Source organism: Lethenteron reissneri, chromosome 28 (genome assembly GCF_015708825.2).
Source record: "Lethenteron reissneri isolate LAM-NWPU_2019-01 chromosome 28, ASM1570882v1, whole genome shotgun sequence".
Lineage (NCBI taxonomy): Eukaryota > Metazoa > Chordata > Hyperoartia > Petromyzontiformes > Petromyzontidae > Lethenteron > Lethenteron reissneri.
The window spans coordinates 7,388,159-7,411,613 of NC_083806.1; the positions used below are offsets into that span (position 1 = coordinate 7,388,159).

Here is a 23,455-nt window from a genome sequence, read left to right on the forward strand (position 1 = left end):
TTTATAAACTTGATTTGCCTTTATAAAGATAATGGAAAAAAACGATCTGGAAACAGAGTTTAAAATTGTAATTCGGTAAAAAAAAAAGAAAATGTACGCGCACGAACCTAATTTTAATTTTAAAATATAAATCTTGCTCCCTTCTATACAATGTGACTCGTTTTAAACACGTTTCTCTTCAAAGGGAAGCACTGTACAAAAACGAACGCAAACATCTATTAAAAAAACCGAAAAGGTAGTTTATTGATGCGCTTAGCAACTCTGTTACAACTGAAGTATTCTAGTAACATCAACACGAATCCCCTTCATACATTGCTGTGAAATCAAAACAAAGTCGCAGTTTATTATTATTCACATACGCACACCACCACCCCCTGCGCATTTGCAGTTACTCTGGGCAAACATCCGAGAGCGGTGACATGGATTTGACATTATTACCGCAACGTGCCAAACACAAGGCACTTTGTGAGCTTTCTGATAAAACGACGGGGGGAAGGGGGGGGGGAAAGGGGGGACCACTGCCTTCTGATACAGACACTGCAAGTCTGATCGCCTGTGGAATTAGCCGAAGCAATGTAACGCTGTATGGGCCATTACGCAATTGCCTATTCCGTAAATGTGCCACTTCCCTGCAGTTTGATTGAAACGAAATGCCGCAAAACACAATGCTCAGCACCACTCTTTCTCAACTCGTGACTGAAGCCGTTATGGATTCAGGTTGTTTGGGATTTTTACCATAATTGTTTTTCTTTCTCTCCCCACTCGCAAAAATCACTGTGGCAGAAAACGAGCAGAGGCACACTCAATGCGTTGTTAAATGAAGTGCACACAAACTATAGACAGGGTGCTTCAAAAAAATGTTAACACTTCCGAGAATTTGCAACAATACCACAGGAAATGTGCCTTCGCGCTTTGGAGACCACCTGGAGAAGATTCCAGGCCACGTGTTGACAACGATGGGGACTGACTTTTTGAAGCTATTAACATAGATTTGTTATCGTGTTACAGTGTAGTAATCGTTCTTTTTCCAATAAAACGATAATCCCATATAAGTGTTAACATTTCTTGAAGCACCCTGTATTTTTTTTTTACAAACGGCGCAATTGTTTTGTAGCCCAGTGCCACGTCTTCCAAAGGCGTCTGGAGAACATTGATCGCACCTTTAGCATCCTGTGACTTTCCCAAAACCAGTGCAGTGGTCCCCTGCGGTTTACGATGCCATTGATGAACGTTATTTCGACGAACGATCCGCCCTCCCATGGGGTCCCATTGATTCTATTAGCGATACATTTTCGATGAACGATACGTTTACGACATCACGCAGACCCGCCAATTTCGGCCAATCGGCAGCGCTCCTCGGCAGAACTCAGCCAATCAGCGACGCACTTTTGAGCGTTTTGAGAGCCTAAGGTAATTATTTTATGCTCCATTTATTCGTTAATCCATGTTTCTATTAGAGTTAACGCCTTAATGTTCGTCTAACGTGTATTTATTAAAATTGCGTGCTTAAATATTATAAACTATCTTCTTGGTTCTTTCGGTAAAGTCACGTAGAAGGGAAATAATAAAATTAAAAAATAAAACACTAAAATATTTTTATTTTATTATTTCCCTTCTACGTGACTTTACCGAAAGAACCAAGATAGTTAGTCACGAAAGCTTTAAATCGATATTATAAACTATGTTCATAGGATGAATAGGTTTAACTTCCGATCGTCTTGGAACAAATTAGTCTTTAACATGTACTTCCTATATTCGATGAACGATAGTTTTCATGGAACCAATTAATATCGTTAACCAGAGGACCACTGTACTGCGGAAGGTATCGTCTTACTGCGAGTCAACGGGGAGAATTGGGTTCTCGCATTCAACATGTCCTCTCGTGCAGTTTAAAACGACAACAGTGCCTTCATCGTAACGCAATGAAATGCAGGATTCCCTCGTTATTCGCGAGAGCAGACTTTGCAGAATAATTCGCTTAAATAAAAACGCAAATCAGCTCTCTCTCTCTCACGTAACTTTATCTCGTCTCACTTTCTTTGTGCAGCCATGGAGAGCTGTAGATGCGATTCGCGGATATCAAGTTTGTGAATAACGAGGGAATACTTGTACCAAGTTTGGAATGTTCATAAAATAAAATGGGTGTTCCTGTGGCCACCACGGCCGCCGCAGCCACCACGCTCCCGACTGTTCATGTCTACCGGGTGTAACAGTTGCGTTTGATAGACTTTCATCACAATCACCGCGTTCGCCCACACAATTGGCACGAGGGGCGCGTTCATGCCACACCTGATTTGCCAGACGTGTACGGCCATGCCGGGGCGTGGTGGTGGTGGTGGTGACGGCACGATAACTGGTGCCGTCACTGAAAAAGTACAATTACTTGAGCAAACAGCAGTAGGTTTCTCGAGTTCACTCGCTAAAGTCGCCCTGGACACCTACTCAAACGATAAAGTATCGTGCACAGAAAAAACTACTTCAAACTACGTGTCGAATTTTTTGTCCTCCAGTAAAACTAAACTCGCGAACAAAACATTTTTTGCGATAAAGAATACAAATCAATTAGTGAGGCCTTGGGACACCGTAACCCGTGACGTCTAGAGCAGGGCTCCTGAACTGGGGTTCCTTCAGTCAGATGTGGCCCTCAAAGGGCTCTCAAGAGTTTCCCCGTTGAGCAATAGTCCTCGTGAAAATGTCGACTCGCGAGATAAGATGTAAGATGAGAAGAGTAATCAAGGTGGTGCAATCCACGAGTGGTTATACGTACAGGCATCGAGACGTCACAACCCCATTGTAATATCATAACTTACGTCACGTAGCCCGCCAGAAGACGCTTATTTTATTGCGGTCTGCCGGAAAATAAGTTGAAGAACTCAGACCAAAATGGGATAAATAATAACAAACACGCACAACGGACATCGAACAAAAAATCCGAGACACCATCGTCGCAACTGCCATTAAGAAAAACAATTGAACTTGGACGGAGAAATGTGAGTATAGCTTGCAGGACACAACTGGCATCAGCATGCCTTCAGTCAACAGTTGACTGAGAATGGCTGACGGTAATGCAGTCTCTAAGGCACATGGCACCCACGTTGCACCAGCCTCGTGGTTAGTTAGTTCGAGTCCGTTTCGCTTCGGCTTTTGAGTGGGATTCATTAACCATGCAACTGCGTTCCCCCGTTTCCTACGTCGTGTATACACAATGAAATGATTACGGCCGTGCTCGCAGATGCAATGTGCACAAATGTGAAGAGCGTACGACCAATGTCAGCTGTCACGTGAACTATCTTTGGACGGAAAAAATAACTGACCCTCTTCAAGAGGTGAAATTGCTCTCAGATTGCTGATGCTTTTGAAGGGGACTTCAGGGGGCGGCAAACCAAAACATTTCGTATTGTCTCGTGCAAGTACACCTCGGGCAGTTGAGCTAAGACGCGTCAGTTAGCCATCATAACGTCTCCTTTTTCACGATCCATAGTCGCTCCATTTTAAATACATACATAGCACGCACAGGTACAGGCCTGCATCGATTGCAAGTAAAAAGACTCAAATTGAAGCCGGGGCGTTTCCTTCGGCGATTTACGGTAATGTTTCACGCAGAGCGGGCGAGAAAAAACCAAAGCGTGCATTTTAACGCAACTTCTGCTACAGCACGGGACACATTCCGCGTCACCGGCTATCGCTAAACGCAAGACGTGCCATTAACCCAAATCGTTCGACAGATGGCCAAATGCGAGCGCTAATAAAAACCTAATTCACTTCGCGATCCAAAGCAACGACGCCGATCGTTCCGATACGGCGAACGTTGTTCATGGCCGATAATGTAAACGTAACTATTGTGTTTTCACGAGTAGCTCGGGTCCCACGACCAGTTTATTATACGGAGTGTTAAGCGGAGAAGGATCGTAGTGCGGATAACATTGAGCGAATGCGTAATGGCTGATTTGATTTTCCGCGTTGTTTTTCTTCACCGTATTTTCCCCCCCGGGATATGCGTTGTTTTAAGAGGCGGCCCCCTGCAGCCGCCCAGTTTTGCGTGTCAATCGTAATTCGTTCTAAAGACAAAATTGTTCACATTTTATTCCGAGAAATATTTAAAAGCTACAAAAAAAACCTCTATTACAGACAGAGAGACCTCTACAACAACAACAAAAAATGCATTTTCCGTATTTCGTCAACGGAGAACAGTCGTGAAGCTCCCATTGGAACTTTTCTCCGCGAATTATGAATATAGTCGATACATAATTTCAACACATGGCTCGCTGCCATTGAGCGTACAGTATTTGGCATCGGATGGCTGATTAGCGTTATTATTTTTAAATAAGTCTGCAGTCACTTTTCGAAATAGGGTAGGTTGAAGAATCGGAAACCCTTCTTCCCCTTGACGGCGCAGACGATGAAGATTACGTGATAGACTGTGGTGTTGGAACGGGTGGTGGGTGGGGGGGGGAGAGATAAAAAAAAAATCACATCCACAAGACACTTCACTGCAAACATCGGGAATGCTCTTCCTTGGTTCTTTCGGTAAAGTCAAGTAGAAGGGAAATAATAAAATAATAAAAATAAAACATAATTAAATTCTCACGACGTTTCGGCCACAACACAAGCAGATGTCCTCAGGTGAAGAAACAGAGCTGTCGGAAAGACAGCGCTCCAATGATTTATTTAATTGTATTATTTCCCTTCTACGTGACTTTACCGAAAGAACCAAGAAGATGAATCCCTGCAGTCACGAAAGAAGCTTCAAATCGAAATTTAATTATGTTTTATTTTTATTATTTTATTACTTCCCTTCTACGTGACTTTACCGAAAGAACCAAGAAGATGAATCCCTGCAGTCACGAAAGAAGCTTCAAATCGAAATTTAATTATGTTTTATTTTTATTATTTTATTACTTCCCTTCTACGTGACTTTACCGAAAGAACCAAGAAGATGAATCCCTGCAGTCACGAAGGAAGCTTCAAATCGAAATTTAATTATGTTTTATTTTTATTATTTTATTACTTCCCTTCTACGTGACTTTACCGAAAGAACCAAGAAGATGAATCCCTGCAGTCACGAAAGAAGCTTCAAATCGAAATTTAATTATGTTTTATTTTTATTATTTTATTACTTCCCTTCTACGTGACTTTACCGAAAGAACCAAGAAGATGAATCCCTGCAGTCACGAAAGAAGCTTCAAATCGAAATTTAATTATGTTTTATTTTTATTATTTTATTACTTCCCTTCTACGTGACTTTACCGAAAGAACCAAGAAGATGAATCCCTGCAGTCACGAAAGAAGCTTCAAATCGAAACATCGCGAATGCTGTTGCCGTTTATGTAAAACAACCCTCGCCCTAAACCGACGCGCAAACACCACGGGGGCAGCGCGACGTGCAGCGAACGCAGCTGGAAACGTCGCCACTCACCTCCCGGAATAAACAGCAGGAATCCAGGCACGAAAAAGATCGCGCTCGACACCACTGCAAAGCACAAAACCAGAGGTTAACAAACGTCAACGTACACGCACGAACCCAATACTTTCAACGCACTGGCGATGCTGCAAACGCGCCGCTGCTTGGCATCGTGCACACTTGCCCACAAACAGGGCACGGTGGCTCTCAGGAGAGAGACGCACACACACACACACGTGCCGAGGGTGTGAAAGGGGGGCAAGAGGGGTCCCCGTTCCATTGCTGCGGGAGCCCAGCGATTTTTTTTTTCGCAACGCAAGCACCGGCGCTACCCATTCATCAGACGGCCCAGAAAGCGGACAGCAGTTTTTCACCGGGGCTCTTTTTTACGAGACAATAAGGGCTCGCGCATTAGACTGGATATGCTCGGTTGACTGCAGCTTGAACGTCGCTAAGCAAGAGTGAAATCCACCCCTATTTCTGGCAACACTTAAAACCGCCGAGGCGGGCATTAAAACGTGCGCGCCGCAGCGACGTAATCTCGGAGGTAAAGTGCTGCCACTGCCGCCGCAGCCACTGCGAGGAATTTCACGCTCGAGCCGGCAGTAATCCCCAGCTGTGCCTCGCTCCGAGTGTCTGGCACGAACCCCTTGGCGTAAACCACGGCCGCAGACCGTGACGCGCGGAGTCTGTCACCGAAAAACGAAGAGGAGGAACGGGCGTGAGAAACTAAACCATGTTTTTGTATTTTACCAGGCAAGGCCCACCGAGCTGTACAGCTCTTTTTCTGGAAGCGACCTGGCCATAAATGAAAGCTCAACGAAGTGGCTTATTACGTGGAAATTTACAGCAGCCAAATACTCTGGAGGCATGTTTCTAAATGTGGAAAGACGGAGGGACCCGAAGAAAAATCCACGCGATCACGGTGAAAACATGAAAACTCCAAATATATAGGTGTCAGGGTAGGGATCGAACCCATGACCCCTCCTGTATACCAGGTGAGGTAGTTGACGTCTCGCCACCGTGGCGCCACAACAACACTTGGCAAAGTGAGGTGTTGCCCCGGAGGAGTACACAGTAGGAGTGGTGGGAAACCTATGACGTTGTAACCCACGGGTCATATACAACTCGCAGTCACATGATACCCGCCACTTCCCTATGTATCTTCTCCGATCCACTTGTACATGTGTGTTGCACTTCTTTCGCACCATACATACGTACGGTTGAAATTTGAATGAATAAATGATGCCACGACAGAGGCAGCGGTCCCCCACTTTTTTGTTTGTTTTTACGAGCCGGCTGTTTTGTTCCCAGCTTCAGATGTAATTAAAATTGCGCGTCTCGAGGATGGAGCCCAACGACAGCCTCCGTTGCAAGAGAGAAAAAAACCACACACCGCGTGCTTCCGTCAATGAGAGACACATTCCCACGCGGGGTCTGACAAACCCACGAGGGGGGTGACTATTGCAAGAGCGGCGTTCTGGAGAAATGTCACTCGAGGCTGAAAGCGATCCGTAGCCGCCGCCGCCGCCGCTGGTTCAATGGCAGCCGACATTCTTTGCGTGCGAGGTTATGTTGCTTTGGAGGATGCGAGCGTTGTTTTGTTTTAGCACGAAACAATTAGGCAATGCTTAAAGCGCTATTCTTCATTGCAAAGCCCGCGGGGGGGCCCACTGGTGGGCCCTTGTGGCCTTCAGTGTGGGCCCCTTGACGTGCAGCCCCCCCCCCCTGATAATACACCCCCATCGTCGTGCCATCAAACAAGAATGGCGGAACCTCATACTGGCGTCTCATCGGCGAAAGTGTGCTCCCTCTGAAAATGTGTGAAGAACACTGGCTTAAAGAGTACAGCTCATCCCCTACTTCTCCAACCAGCGTGCCGAAATATGGTCAAGCCCCCCCCCCCTCCCCCCGATGCGGTGGCACGGGGCACGGGGAAGCCTTCGTCCAGCAGTGGATTGACAACAAAGGCACATCAAATGTTATTGATATGAATAAGGGTACCTGCATTGGGGTTCACCTCCAAGGCTATTCCTGTGATGATCAAGGCTGTAAGGATCAAAGGAGCAACTTCAATAGAGTAAACTTGCAACGGTTGACAGTCAGAAACACACTTAAACATGCACAAATAGCCCACAAATAGCCTTCAACACGCTGTTGGGAAAATTGCTATTAGCGTGCACCTATGAAGGGTAGCATAGCGATCGAAAGGGTGTAGCGAACACCACCACCGGCCAACTTTATGTCACCCCAGGGGCGATGTTTAAACACCGCACCAGGTAATCATTTAAGGCTCGTTCGACCTCGGAGAGGCCAAGGACCGGTTTAGATAATCGTCACTGGTGTTGGCCGTGAGCAGGAATCAAACTCGGGCTGCCGGGTTTAAAGGGCAGTGCGCAAACCGTTTAATACTACCACTCCCCACACACACACACGAGTAACGCAACATTGTAGGCCTACAGCAAGTAAACAGAAACGCACACAAAATGCAAGCGCAGGTCAACGGAGGTGTTTGTGGAGATGTTTCTCGAGCACCGGGATGAAATAACTTATTTTTGACTTCTTGTTCGTGAACTCGGGGTTGTTGTGCATTGGTCAGACTACCCCTCGAAGGCTACAGAGATTAAATAAGACGCTTAGGATCCCGAAGAGATTCTTCCGCGGTGCGTCCACTGTTCAACAGAGCCAAACCAAGGTGTGGCTGCCCAACAGTCAGCGAACTAACCGCGGCCATACATGCGACTCGATGGTGCAACGTCACGTATCCGACTCGCTGGGGACTGAGGTGTAGAGCGGAGAAGTGAACAGGTTGGATATATATTTATTAATAATAGTCCTAACTTATTTATCCAGCAAGAGACCCACCGAGTCCGAGGTCCCTTTTTCACGAGGGTCCTGCTACATTGTTTTATTCTTTGTTATATTAAGATGAGTGTCAGTTTGATATGTAGGCTTTCGCAACCAATATTATTCATAATCATTAATCAGTGTCTCGCCCCCTTGCGGGGCAATGCTCTATCCCCGTACAGATAGAAACATATGGAGATTAGACCAATTGCCGCATCGCCTTTTCCTGGCCAGCCGGGGTACGTGCGCGGAAAATTAAGAATGCATTGCTGTACGTGGAGAAATCTTCCGGAAAGCACACCAGGAACAAACACTGCACTGGGCCGTAGTTGTGTAATCGGTGAGGGTGGATACGCGACGGTCGGAAATGCAAATATGGATGAGGTGAAATGTCGAATGGACGAAGCTGCATCTGGGAATTGGGAAAAATTCGGCCGGGCGGAAACTTTGCGTGCGGTTGGCGGGGGCAGCGGAACGTTCTGACCCGCCCCGACTGGACATCTTCATAGCTCGTTGGATTGCTCTAGTGTAAATTAATATTCGGATTCTGATTTGGTAGATATACATTTCCACATGATAAGCCACTTCGTTGAGCTATCATTTGTGGCTGGGTCGCGTGTGATAAAAAAAGCTAACAGCTCAGTGAGCTTTACCTAGTAAGATGAAAAATAGTTTCGTTTTATTTGTATGATTTTTTTAAAGTGATCTACTTACCTTTCCTATACTTTGCACTCCATTTGTGTTTTTGCATCATTTGTTGCTGTAACGTTCTGACCCCGTGCCTCTACTGGACAAAGAGCTTCATAGCTCATCGGATTCCTCCTGCAGTATAAATAAAGATTCTGATGATTCTGTACACATAAGTGGACGTTTGCCATTCGTGTTGGCGCAAGTAAGCGGTGCCGGTGTTGAGTAGACGCAAGCCAACAGCACTTCCCGTAATTCGTAAGGACACGCGCTGGGGCTGTTTCGCCTGCACGCGCGGAGCGAGCGTGAGGGTGCTGCGTCACTTGTGAGGCGAGAGAAACAGACGACTCTGCGAACGCGCCGCTAAGTGGCGCGGCATCCATGACAGGCGGCGCCAAAGTGCCGATTGTCGCAACTGGCATTAACTTTCAATCAGAATCAAAATATTTATTGAAACTGAAGGAATCCGATGAGCTACGAAGCTATTTTTCACAGATGTTCAGTAGACCGAGCCATCGCCGTGACGTGTCACCGGACGGCAAAGCCAGTCGCAACTCCCGCGGCGAGGCGTGCGGTTACTCCTGACACCCTCCACCCCCCACCCCCCTTCGCGTTAGGGAAGTCACCGGGTAGCGTGACTCACCGATGCCCACGATGAGGAAGACGAAGGAGGCGATAACCACCTTGCGATTCTTCAGGATGAGCGGATGCCTCGTCCAACTGTGAGAGTGACAACAGAGGACGTCAGTGCAAGTGCGCAGGCCAGCCGGCTCGCAAAGAGCAGCGCCGTAGCTCAAGACGGCCTCGATCGGGAGAAAACCCAACGTTGATTTTCTCGCCAGCAAGCGGCCTCAATATTTAGTCTTGTCCTGTGCACGCACGTGGCCACCCCATACCCGCAACACCAAGATGTTTACGTTTAAGAGCTGGAATAAGTCGAATTAAGTGATAGAGCAAGTGTTCCATACTTCTAGGCAGTCATTGGTGAACAGGGTGAGACCATCAACTTGAGCAATCGTAATCAGCCAAGCAAATCTGGTCTCCGTTCCCCATTATCACCGCCGCCTAAAACTCATCTTCCTCCTCGAGACTCCCCCCCCCCCCGCCTACTCATAGCTTCCCCCGGCAGGTTTCTAACACGCCAAATTGACCACGTTCTAATAATTACCAGCAGATTGCTCAATCGGGGCTACACGTAGCAATCGTCGCCCCCCTACTCACTGACTAATACCCCAGGTCGCTCTTGCAAATGAGACTTCATCCTGGCCTCTCTCGAGTTCTCACCTGGCTAAACAGAGAATCAATGGCAAACAGATGGTTCACAACAGCCTGCAGTTTTAACCGCTTCACTCCGCACCATGTCTCTTGCCAAAATGATTGATAAAATTTGTTGACGCGGATAAGAAACATTCGGCCTTAAGTCGTTTGACCAGAAATAATCTGGAGAACCTTGGTTAACGAAAGGAAATTACAGCAGCGCGCAAATCATAACATTGCAGACGTTGAGGAGCAAACACATTGCATGATATTAACGTTCAAGCCATTCACCATTCGAGTAACAGTGGCAGCGGGCGACACAGAAATATAACACCAGCTCGCGCAGAGTTTGCTAAGCAGAGTGCAAAAGAAGGGAAATCTCAAATTAGGGAATGGAGGGAGGGGTTTAAACAGAAACCACGAAGTGAGGGGTCGCAACTCGAGATGACTTTACACCGTACATGGATCTCACTCTGGAGGCACGAAGGAGAAACCATCCGCTCTCAGAAACGAAGCGGGGTTAAATGAGAATCAGAATTTTTATTTATCCTGAAAAAATCCAATGAGCTATGACACTCTTTTTCGCAGATGCCCAGTCGGGGTGGGTCAGAGAGTTACAACAACAAACAATGCAAGAAACAATTGGGGCACAAAGTATAGGAAAGGTAAGCAAATCACTAAAAATAAATACATAAAATAGATAAAGTAGAAAAGATGAAATTGGATAAGTATACCAATTCCCAAGCTTGGGAAAGGCCGAAAACTTCAAAAACAGTCTCAGACCACACCAGGACAACACACTCTCCTTCAATAAAATTGCACATTAAAATTTTACTATCGATACACGGGAAAGGAGAGGGGGAGGAGGTAAGAATGAAAGTTGAGCCTGGACAGTGTTCGGACGGGCGACCGACCGTACACAACAGGTCGCTAGAGGCTTCTGCCACGGCACTACGTGGTGGGCGGAAGAGAGCAGTGCAGCACAACCCATTGTTGTACTGCACCTCTACGCTGCCACGTCTACAACAACCCTGCCTTTCGCCAGCCCGGCAACTCTGACCAGCGTGGGTGAAGCATGTTCAATCGAGCCTCCCGATTGGCGCAACATGTTGGGTGGGGGAAGACCTCACACAGCGCTTGGGATAGGCACGCTACGTAAGTAAGCACGCACGTTATAGATTAAAAACTCAACGCATTTTGTCAATACTATAGATTAGGGGTCCCCAACCTCCAGGCAGCGGACCGCTACCGGTCCGTGGCCTGTTAGGAACCGGGCCGCACAGCAGGAGGTGAGTGGTGAGTCTGTGCGTGGTCCGCCCCCATTGTTTTATTATTTACCACTTCCGTCCGTGCCTCTTTCCCGCACTGCGCACTTGTCTCAGTCACAGGTTTGGCGAGTCCACAAGCTGCTAACCCCTAGTAGCCACAATGAGTAAAAAACAAACGTCGCTGGAGAGCTTCTTTGAAAAGGAGGAAAGACCCAATGATGACCCCCCCCAGGTCCGTGAAAAAATTGTCTTCCACGAAACCGGTCCCTGGTGCCAAAAAGGTTGGGGACCGCTGCTCTAGATTATCTCATTTTAGCAGCGCGGCCCCTCGCCAGGTTTAGTTACGTTAAATTCCCTGGCGTTGACACGCTTTGTGCCGCCGTAGATTTATTCCTATGGCAAATGGCTATGATTCGCCCAGGGGGTGAATCTAGCATCGAGGGCACGGAGCCAGTATTGTCGAAGTGCCAGGTTCAAATCTGGGTTGTTGTCCAGCGGTAATTAAGAGCAGCTACTCAAGTGTGTAGCGGCGAGATTATGGGCTCAGCCTGTTCACCAATGACTGCACAAAAGCAACATAATAAACTGTTAACTTTTTTTTTACCAGGTAAGGCCCACTGAGCTATGTAGCTCTTTTTTCAGAAATGACCCGGCCATAAATGATAGCGCAACTTAGTGGCTTAACGCAAAAACTCGACCAAGGTTTATAACTTCACCTGCATTACTCGGCGACACGACCAGTGACGTGGCCTCTCATGGCCGCGCTTTCGTCACTTAATGTAGAGGTTCACGGTTCGAGTCCAGCTGTCGCCCCCATCAACATAACCATCATAGCGCTACGCGCGGTCTGCTGCACTGCGGATATTAAAGATCCCCTGATGCCACTCACAGGAGTAGGGCCATCGTGCAGCCGATTTAGCCAAAAATTACGCCACAAAAAATGACTCAATTAGGATTGCACACGACAGAAATCATCGCCCCCTATTGATAGCAGACACATTTTCCAGGTCACTCTTGCGAATGAGATTTATCCTGGTCTCCCGAGTTCTCTCACTGGGTTAAACAAGAATAAACTTGAAACTTACACCACCTTAGACCATTGGCATAGGAGAACTGGCGTGGTAGACACGCTTACATACAACTCGCAGCCACAGATTGCTTTAAATTAAATATTTTTAAACTGCATAGAATTGTTTCTTTTTATGTTTAACTAGCTGTACTACCCGGCTTCGCCCGGGACTTGGATCCACCACGCCCGGCCGCCTTTGTCTCCCCAGTGGCGATGTTCATACACCACACCAGTTACTCGTTTGAGGCTGAGTCGACCAAGGGGAGGCCCAGGAGCGGTTGAAATAATCGTCACCGGTGGTGGCCGTGATCGGGAATCGAACTCGGGTTGCCGGGTTCGTAGCGCAGCGCGCGAACCGCTACACTACAATGCGTTACGCTTCCCAATGCGCGGGTCACGTGACAGATGTGACGTCACAGCTCAATTACCGTGCAAAAAAATAAATGCATTATTGAGCTCCCCCCCCCCCACCCCCCCATAAAAAGTATATTTTTTTATAATTTTTGCATGGTGCACAGTCTGGAAAGTACCCACATGGGAAATTTCCAGTTTGTTGCATGTCGGGAAGTAGCTAAACATTTTGAACAAACACACAATCACAACTTTGCCTTGTATATGTATGGAGATGATGCGATGGCGCTTTGGGTGGCAGTATTTTGTGCCAAAAAGGTGCCACGTGTTAACCAACAAACAAATCGACTTGACTCGAACCTTAAGACTCTAAAAAAAGAAATCAACTCAAGTTGCCTCCCTATCATGGCTTCCTTTAAGAACTAAAGCAGGGACACGAAATACATGTGTTTGTTCTCTCTCTATGTCTTCTTCCTAGCGTTGTTCCCACTGTGGCACAGGGTCCGCTTTTCGGCATTGTCTTCTCCATTAGGCTCGGTCCAGGGCATCTTCGGGGGATGCGTTGACCGTCTTCATGTCTTCCTTTATTCGATCCATCCATCGCTTCTTCGGACGTCCGCGTGGACGGCGGCCCTCTGGCTCAATACGCACGGCAGTCTTGGCCACTGATGACTCTTCACTTCGCATCACATGGCCGTACCACCGAAGCCTTGCCTCAAGCATCTTGTCCGCAATGGGGGCCACACCAAGTCGCTTCCGAACGTCTTCGTTCATGACACGATCCCATCGAGTCAGTCCCAGGCTCCATCTGAGCATTCTCATCTCCATGGTGTGGAGAGCTTGTTTGTGTACAGTTGTGGCTGGCCAGCAATCGGATCAATAGAGTGTTCTCTCTCTATGTATCTCTGTGATATCTGTCTGCTTATATGTCTGTATATATGTCTCTGGTTCTGTGTTTGATCTCTCTCTCAAATTTAGCATTCTCAGGAAGAACGTAATCAACCAGGTAGGGTGTTGACTGTTATGTTATCCGACTCTCTGTTGTATTACATTACATTTCTAAGTATACTAGATTTGTGTTTCGATTTCATTTATACCTGATGACAATTGCTTGTGTTGCAATCGAAACGTCGTATGCTAGTATTTAATTTATTATTTTATCTTTACACGCGACTTTACCGAAAGAACCAAAGAGTAATTCCTGCAGTCACGAAAGCTCCAAATTAAGTTCACACGAAATAAATGTTGACGAGCGAGTTTGCCCCCTGTCGCTCGAGTAGTGTATTGCACGGCTGGGCGACTGCGACAGTCCTCCACTGTGCTCCGATGGCCACCTTACCGGCAAGAGCAAATGACAGTGAAACCTGAGCAATGGAAACGTGACTCACGAGCCAATTGGATCGCAGGCTTGCATCGTCGAGAGAGAATCGCTGCATCGTCCCAATCTGGCATCTTGTTAAAGTAATTTATTCTCTATTTTTTAAACTGCATAGCTGATCCGTTGCAATTGGGAGGCCTCTTGGCCCAATCGTGTCAGTTTTCATTTCATTTCATTTTTTTTTATTTATTAGGTATAGAGCCCTGTGAGCCATTCGGCTCTTGAATCGAGTGCAACCGCAACAAACAAAAAAACAAAAACATGAACAAGAAAACATCTTAAAGTGACTATGTGCAAACAGAAAATCCAAGAAAAGACAGCAAAATATTGCATCGTGGTGGAGGTAGTTTGACCATACTTCACTATGCTGGTAGCTGTGGTTTGGTGAAGAGGGGGAGGGGGCACGATGGCCGTCTCAGACATTAAGCGGCCACTCATGTTCGCCATGGCTGGGAATCGAACTCGGGTCACTCGGTTCTTAGTGCAGTGCGCTAACTACTGCACTCATCAGCTCAACCTCCTTGCCAAGAATAAGACACCCATACTCTTAGGTTTTTTCGGTAAAGTCACGTAGGTAAAAATAAATAATAATAAAAATCATAGAAATAATAGAAATAAACTAATAAATCACGACGTGATTTTAACGTCGTGATTTATTATTTTATTTCTGGTATTATTTCTATTATTTGTTTTATTTATTTTTACCTACGTGATTTTACCGAAAAAACCTAAGAGTATGAATCCTTGCAGTCACGAAAGCTTCAAATCTAGAATAAGAAACCCCTCTTTAAATCTAAAAAGTCTTTAAAAAAACATTGCCAGCTTTGACGCTCAAAGCGATGGTTATTCGGAAAACTTTGATAATACGAAGCTAATTATTAAACGGGAATAATAAAACAAGGGGAACGCCACGCACCTCAAGCAGGAGCGGTAGGAGAGCTGCGTCGTGTTGCTCACCGTACTGAACGACAGCTCCGAGCCTTGCCGCGAGGGCGGCCTGCGGGCAAACGACAAGGGGACGGACGCCTTTACCAACGCCGCGAGCATCCCATTTCCGGTTCGCAATCCGCCCACGACGATCGGCGCCACAGGGCGGGCCTGGTTGCCGTACGAAACAAATTATTTTTTATTTTACCAGGTAAGGCCCACTGAGCTATATAGCTATTTTTTCAGAAGCGACCTGGCCACAAATGATAGCTCAACTAAGTGGCTTATCGTCATGTGGAAATGTATAGCAGCCAATTACTCGAAACGCACATTGATTCTAAATGTGGAGGAAAATCCGCGCAACCATCGGGAGAACATGCACACTCCAAATAAACAGGCGTCAGGGTCGGAATCGAACCCACGACGAGTTAATTAACATCTCGTCACAGTGGCACCCATAACCAGGGCAGCCTGGCAAATTTAAACCACGAATCAATGCAACAAACGGCGTTGGCAAAAACCGCTGGGTCTTATTCCTGTCCTGTTATTATCATCTTCATAACGACACCAACTGCATCCATCACGATTCCATTAACACCCTTTTAATGCCACAGGCCTCCTGCGTGAGGACGAAAGTTAATTACCGTATGCGGAGGTCACCGGGCATCGCTCCGTTAGTCCTCACCTCATCCTCATCATCTTCCAAGTTCTAAAGTGAAAACATTTCAGGACAGCACAAACGTAAGCGTCACGCGAGCACAAGATGAGAAACCGCTGGACACGGGCAGGCCACTGGTTCATCACCAGCATTAGAGGCCACATGATAAATACAATTAAAATACACTCCAAAGTTGCTAATAATAACAATAAAAATAGTTTAAAAAATTTAAGGAAAATCCTGCATTTGAATGTTTGGGCAATTCCAGAAATGTAGTGTTTTTTTATAATAACGGTATGGCTCTTTTATGTTGACTCGAACAGGGGCTTTACCCAGTTCAAACAGAGAACACCGGGGGGCTGGACAGGCCATTTAACCGGTTTTGTCCTCGGGGAAGGAACTGGTTGTGGGTTTAAGAGACAAACCACGGATTAGGCAGACGATTTAAATGTCAAGCAATGGATCGCACGATCATTATTCTTTTATTGCCGACAAAACGCGAGCCCGGTACAGTACGCCGATCGATATTGAAGAACAGAAACTCCGCGAAAAGTCGAATTCGGCGCGACGAGACTGTACGTAGAGGGGGGGGGAGTTGGACTCGCTGCCCCAACGCGTAGAGGGGGGGGGGGGTGTGAAGCTTGAATGGGGGAGATAAGGGGGAGGGGAAAGGTAACTAAAAGACTGAGGGAAGACCGAGGGCAGGACCACACATTTAATTTTGTTTAAATGCCATGGTTTATTCGTTGCATGACGGTCAGACCGATATTTCTCAAGAGCTATAATTTGGCCAAATTAAGCTCAGAATCTAATTTAATGAGATGTTGTTGTTTGGTGCGCAGCCATTGGTGGCCGGGCTGAGACAACCAGAAGCTCACATCACTCGAGAATCTGTGGTGCCACGGTGGCGAGATGTTAACCTTCTCGCCTGGTACATAAGTCGTGGGTTTGACCCCGACCCTGACGCCTAAAAAATGTTCTCCCCATAGTCACGTGGATTTTTCTCCGGGTCTTCCGGTTTTCCCCTCCACATTTAGAAACGTGTGTTTAGAGTATTCGGCTGCTATGAAAAAAAAATGTCCACGTAATAAGCCACTTCGTTGAGCTATCATTTGTGGCCAGGTCGCTTCTGAAAAAGACCTGTATAGCTCAGTGGGTCTTACCTGGTAAAATAAAATATGTAGAAATTTTAACCTGGTTTTAATCAGAGGCAGCCAAAACCTGGAATCGAAACCAAGAATCTGAGAGCGGTGTCGGGCCTCAGTGCTCCGACCTCTTAAACTGCCAGGCGACTGCGACGCACACGCTGCGCTTGCGAGCCAGACGAGGGGTTATCGAGACAGATGCGTGTCGGTCGCATTGATAAATGTCAACCGGTGCTTCAGGACGCAGCCACGAGCGGGCGAGCGTTGCCCATAGCAGTCCGAGCAACGGCCGCCGCAAAGGCGAGGCTGTTCCGCTTGGGCGCACGGGCAACCGGCCGTAAAACCAAAACGAGTGAGGGTTGTCCGTGGCACCGTTTGTGACAAAAGCCCTCTCCCGCTCCTACCACTCACTTAAGAAAAAATATAAACTGGCCGCCAAATTATCATCTCAATCGCATGCCAATTACCCTCGCCTGCTCCGCCTCGCACATTTCGCACCTGTCCTGCACTCCCAGCCCAAATCGCTTAAGCCACTCATCCACTACTTGACCAATCAATGTACCACCTCCCCCCCTTTTTGCCTAAAAGAGGGCTCGCCTCTAATTTAGTTCCGGCTCCTTCGATGGGGGAGGCCAAGGCATTGTTGCAACCACCTGCTCAGACGCAGTCACACTTACCTCACCTACACAGCACAACAATCACCATAATTACGACGCACTTTGCTTACCACTTCCTTCAACGTCACAGTGTATGACTCACTTGCTGGTCATCCAGCAACCCAGTATCCATCACGATCAGTTTCCTCCTTCCGTTTCTGTGTCACTAGCTCCATACCGATGTGTCGGACTAGTTCGTGGGCTGTGCCACCAACCCGGCGAGCAGAGTTTTATTCCTGGCCACGTCCAACATCGTTGACGAATAATTGAGCTGGTTTTGGCCCACCTCGAAGTTGACTCGGCTTTAGAATTAATTTAAGATGTGGCGTGTAAACATCAGCAGCGGAGAGCCAAAGCAGCTGGGTGTGGTCCCAGCCATACGATCAATGAGTGCGCCACGCTGACCTGAATAGGTTCTTGCTAACAGCATTGGCCTCAACAGTCTGCGTAGGTGGATATTTGTCTTAGTGACAAACTAAGTTTGCTGTTAATAAAAAAAACGCACTTTTGTACTTTGGCTTTAAAGTAACATGGTGGTTAAAATGTAAGAATAAATTTAATGCATACCCCACCCCTAGATTAGCCGTCAAGATTGTACAGTATTTAACAAAATTACTCAGCCATTCATTCAACAGTCCACCTGCCAATTCGAGCACCTGCCTGCCCGCCCACTTATTCACACCCACCCAAAGATGCACTCAGCCACCCACGCACCCACTTATTGACTCACTTCATTAACCTACTAACTTAGCATTTTAGATTTTCTACAGTATTGAGAGAATTACTCAGACCCAACCACCCACCCACTAACCAACCCTACGCCCCCATTCATTGGCCCATACATTTATTCACTCACTCAGTAATTTAGCATTCCATATTGTAGAGTATTTAGCAAGTTTACTCACTGACCCAACCACTCCCCGACTCGCCAACCAATGCATACACTCACCCACCCACTGACCTCGCCACCCACTTATTCACCACTCACACACCCATTCATCCATCAATGCAGTCACTTACTCATCCACCGCCTCACATGTATCCAGCTCTCACCTACCCACTCACTTACTCACTCACCCCCCAATCCACCCACTCACCCACCATCCACATTCACACACTCGCACATCCACTCAATCTCTCACCCACCCACTCGCCTATCCACTCACTCACCAACTCACTCACCCACAACCCACACATTCACTCACTCACCCACCTATGTATTCCCCCCCCACCCGCACATCCCCCATCTCTCATTCACTCACTCACTCAACTACCTACCTCACTCACTCACTCTGTCCCCCCTGTGCCCACGTACCCGGTACTTGTGGCCCGATTCCCTGGGCCCGACATCATCGGCCCCGGCCGCCTGTCCGCTGGTCCGGCTCAGGTTCACCTTCCTCTCAAACTTGAGGCTCCCGAACCTGGGCGTGGTGGATTCCTTCTCCTCCAGGCTGATCTCGAAGGCGTCATCGATGGTGAAGGAGCCCGGCTGCTCCGCCATCGGACAACCGTCTAGCCTCACCTCCTTGCACCCTGTGGTGACCGTGGTGGATGTTGCTGCGATGACAATAAAAATAAAACACAACGCAATGCAAATTCATATACAGCCGTAGCGTTTCCTGCTTAGAACGCTGTATGATTACATAATGCTCCGTTAACCAAGAACGCATCCTGAGCGCTATTTTAGGAGGTATGCCTGCAGCGTGTAAATGGGACCACTTGTGATGATGCTGTATAAACACATAGTGGGCATAATCATTTTTATTTATAAAGAGAGGCACTCAGTAATTGGCAGAAGAAAATAACTAAAGACCCAGAGACCCCTAGACATACAAAGAGCCCCACAGGACCCACTTATAAACCAATAAATACCATGCGAATTTGTGTAGCTTTTAAATGCGACCGTATCTCAAGACGTTGTACATAATGTGGGCATAATTATAAAAAGAGGCACTCAGCCATTGGCCACAGAAAATATCCATGGATCCACAGAGACCCATATATTCACATAGTGACCTGCAGATTCACATAGCGAACCACGGATTCACATAGCGCAGACACAGATTCACATAGCAACCTGTGCAATAGAAATACGGATTTTACGTCGCGTTTAAAAGCGACGGTATAATTTCGATTTAAAGCTTTCGTGACTGCAGGGATTCATCTTCTTGGTTCTTTCGGTACGTGACTTTTACCGAAAGAACCAAGAAGAAGCGACTGTATCTCAAGACGCCGCACCAGATATACCGGGCATGTTTATTTAATAAAGGGGCAGTCAGCCTGTCAGCAGAGAAGATGTAGGAGGTCTTTAGAGCGTGGATTGTAATAAGGGCAGGGAGCCGACAACACAAACGGCAGGGGAGGAAAAACAATTCCAGACTCTGGTGGGGGGGGTAGTAGAAAAGAATGAGCAACCTCCCATTGAGCAATGGTTGATTGGGGGCTTCAATCAGCGTGTGATGAATGACGCAGCAAATCCCATACTAGCGACGTGCCCTGCCTGCCCAAAAACGATAGGGTAGCTATAGGGTATAGGGTAGCTGTAGGGCAGCGGTCGGGAACCTATGGCTCGCGAGCCATATATGGCTCTTCCGGTGACGGCATATGGCTCCCAGACAATTTTGAGTTGGAAAAAATAATAATAATAAAAAAATAAAAAATCAGTTTGGAACTGATTTTAAAATACTTGTGATATTGTTTAATAATACTGTGTCATTTTAAAGTAAACAGAAATTAGTTTTGAAGATTTCACGGGTCACGCCTGCACGAAGCTCAACCTCACCACGTATGAACCAGACTACAAGGCCATCAGCAAAACCATGCAGCACCAGAAGTCGCATTAAAAGTAAGACATATTTAATTTATTATAGGTTAAAAATACTATATGGCTCTCAATGAAATATATTTTGAAATATTTGGCTTTTATGGCTCTCCCAGTCAAAAAGGTTCCCGACCCCTGCTGTAGGGTATAGGGTAGCTGGTATGGCGTACTGTATTATGCTGTCCCGCGGTTATATTGGTACGTTGTATAGTACTGCAGTTGGATGTTATTGTAGTTTTTACTAGTGACTCAAACCCCGCCAGTACTAAGCTGCGTATTACACGCTAATCATATAAAAGCTATGTTATAAACAGTATATTATGAGGTTAGATATTGTTTATGATTTGTGTGACATGTTCGTCATGTTGTGCAGCATAAAACAATACAAATTATCACGACGTTTCGACTGCAACATAAGCAATCATCATCAGGTGTGAAATCCACAGCAAGAAATTTGACAAAAAATTTTGAAAAAACTACTTTTTTCTAATTTATTGCTGTGGATTTCACACCTGATGATGATTGCTTGTGTTGCAGTTGAAACGTCGTGATAATTTGTATTGTTTTATATTTGTAAATTTTAAAAAACAATTTTTTTCAAATTTTCTTGCTGTGGCTTTCACACCTGATGATGGTTGCGTGTGTTGCAGTCGAAACGTCGAGAGAATTTTTATTGTTTTATATATTTATTATTTTATTATTTCCCTTCTACGTGACTTTACCGAAAGAACCAAGAACATAGTGACACAGTAGTGATTGTATTTCTACCTAAGTGACTTTACCGAAATAACCACAGAGTATAGTTTACACAGTAAGTTATAATGACAGTGATAACAGCAGCATGACTCACCCCGGGCCTGGACTATGACAGCGTTAGTTATGTATTAGCTATGTTAAGTATAGAGATTTGTAACTATACAATTGCCTACGTTATCTATACTGTATTGTATAATAGTTGGAGCATTATACTTACACAGTAGTTATAGCGATAATAGCAGCATCAGCGTGAACTCACCCGGGTTGTTGAGTTAGCATGTTTTTAGTGAAGTATAGATGATGTAACTACGCTATACCCTACATTATCTATACTTCTATAGTATTGTATAATAGTTGTATGATTAATAGTTACACAGTAGTTACATTACAGCAATAACAGCAGCATCATCATCAGCGTGAACTCACCCGGGTTGTAGAGTTCCCGTGTTTTTAGTGAAGTATAGATAATGTAACTACGCTGTACCCTACATTATCTATACTTGTATGTTATTGTATAATAGTTGTATAATTAATATAGTTACACGGTAGTTACATTAAAAGCGATAACAGCAGCAGCAACGTGAACTCACCCGGCTTGTTGAGTTAGCGTGTGTTTTAGTGAAGTATAGATAATGCTACTACGCTGTACCCTACACTATCTATACATCTATAGTATTGTATAATAGCAGTATAATTAATAGTTACACGGTATTTATATTAAAAGCGATAACAGCATCATCATCGTTAACTCACCCGTCGTGACTTGTTCGCTCCTCCGCCACAGGGCCCAGCCGAGCCGTCAATAACCTCCCTTACGACGCCGGCAACCAACAACTACCGCGGCACGCAACAACCGCACAGCCTCAACAACAACAACACCACCAACAAACAACAACAACAGCCACCGTTGCTATTGTTGTTGTTGTAATTCGTGTAATTTGTGATTATTCGACTGCGATTCACAACGCCGCTTGTGTTGACATAGACTCTCGGCCACCCCCGTGTGACGTCACTCATCACGTGGGCCCAGGCACGAGACTGGGGGCGGGCCTAGTGGGGGCAGTGGGGGGGCGGGGCTAGTGGGGGCAGTGGGGGCGGGGCTAGTGGGGGCAGTGGGGGCGGGGCTCGTTGGGGGCGGGGCTAGTGGGGGGCTAGTGGGGGCGGGGCTAGTGGGGGCAGTGGGGGCGGGGCTAGTGGGGGCAGTGGGGGGGCGGGGCGTGGGTAGTGGAGGGGGCGGGGCGAGAGTAGCGGGGGGAGGGGTGGAGAGGGGGGAAGGGGCCCGGACCAGAGCAATCGATCGCGAGCTGTGCAATCGATCCCGACCAGAGCAATCGATCGCGAGCTGTGCAATCGACTCCGACCAGAGCAATCGATCGCGAGCTGTGCAATCGACTCCGACCAGAGTAATCGATCCCGAGCTGTGCAATCGACCCCGACCAGAGCAATCGATCGCGAGCTGTGCAATCGACCCCGACCAGAGCAATCGATCGCGAGCTGTGCAATCGACCCCGACCAGAGCAATCGATCGCGAGATGTGCAATCGATCCCGAGCTGTGCAATCGACCCCGACCAGAGTAATCGATCCCAAGCTGTGCAATCGACCCCGACCAGAGCAATCGATCGCGAGCTGTGCAATCGACCCCGACCAGAGCAATCGATCGCGAGCTGTGCAATCGACCCCGAGTCGAGCAATCGATCGCGCGCTGCGTAATCGACTCCGACCAGAGCAATCGATCGCGAGCTGTGCAATCGACCCCCGAGTCGAGCAATCGATCGCGAGCTGTGCAATCGACCCCGACCAGAGCAATCGATCGCGAGCTGTGCAATCGACCCCGACCAGAGCAATCGATCGCGAGCTGCGTAATCGACTCCGACCAGAGCAATCGATCGCGAGCTGCGTAATCGACTCCGACCAGAGCAATCGACCCCGAGTCGAGCAATTGATCCCAAGCAGAGCAATCGATTCGGAGCTGTGCAATCCACCACGACCAGAGCAATCGACCCACGAGTCGAGCAATCGATCCACAATTCATTGACCCCTGACAGTTGTTTCCCCTTTGCATGCTAATTTCTGATTTAAAAGAAACCTGACTTTACAAATGATAATAATGAAGTTTTAGATACATACGCTTGGTTCTTTCGGTAAAGTCACGTAGAAGGGAAATAATAAAATAATAAAAATAACAAATCAATTCTCACGACGTTTCGATTACAAAGCGCTTCGATTCCGCGTG

The 23,455-nt window shown here is 46.8% G+C and overlaps 1 protein-coding gene across 2 annotated transcripts; it reads right to left on the reverse strand.

Annotated features, from left to right (window-relative positions):
• Positions 1-220: 220 nt before the first annotated feature.
• TMEM134 (transmembrane protein 134) lies at positions 221-22,241 on the reverse strand. Of its 2 annotated transcripts, XM_061562025.1 has the most exons (8): positions 21,975-22,241; positions 18,960-19,201; positions 15,830-15,894; positions 15,175-15,255; positions 9,579-9,655; positions 7,406-7,450; positions 5,417-5,470; positions 221-4,418 (listed from the first exon to the last, which is right to left on the reverse strand). In XM_061562025.1, exons 2-8 carry the CDS (start codon positions 19,143-19,145, stop codon positions 4,336-4,338), a joined length of 591 nt encoding a protein of 196 aa, XP_061418009.1. In that variant the 5' UTR covers positions 19,146-19,201; positions 21,975-22,241; the 3' UTR covers positions 221-4,335. The 2 variants fall into 2 exon arrangements, with proteins under 2 accessions (XP_061418009.1, XP_061418010.1); XM_061562026.1 differs by lacking the exon at positions 7,406-7,450.
• Positions 22,242-23,455: the final 1,214 nt, after the last annotated feature.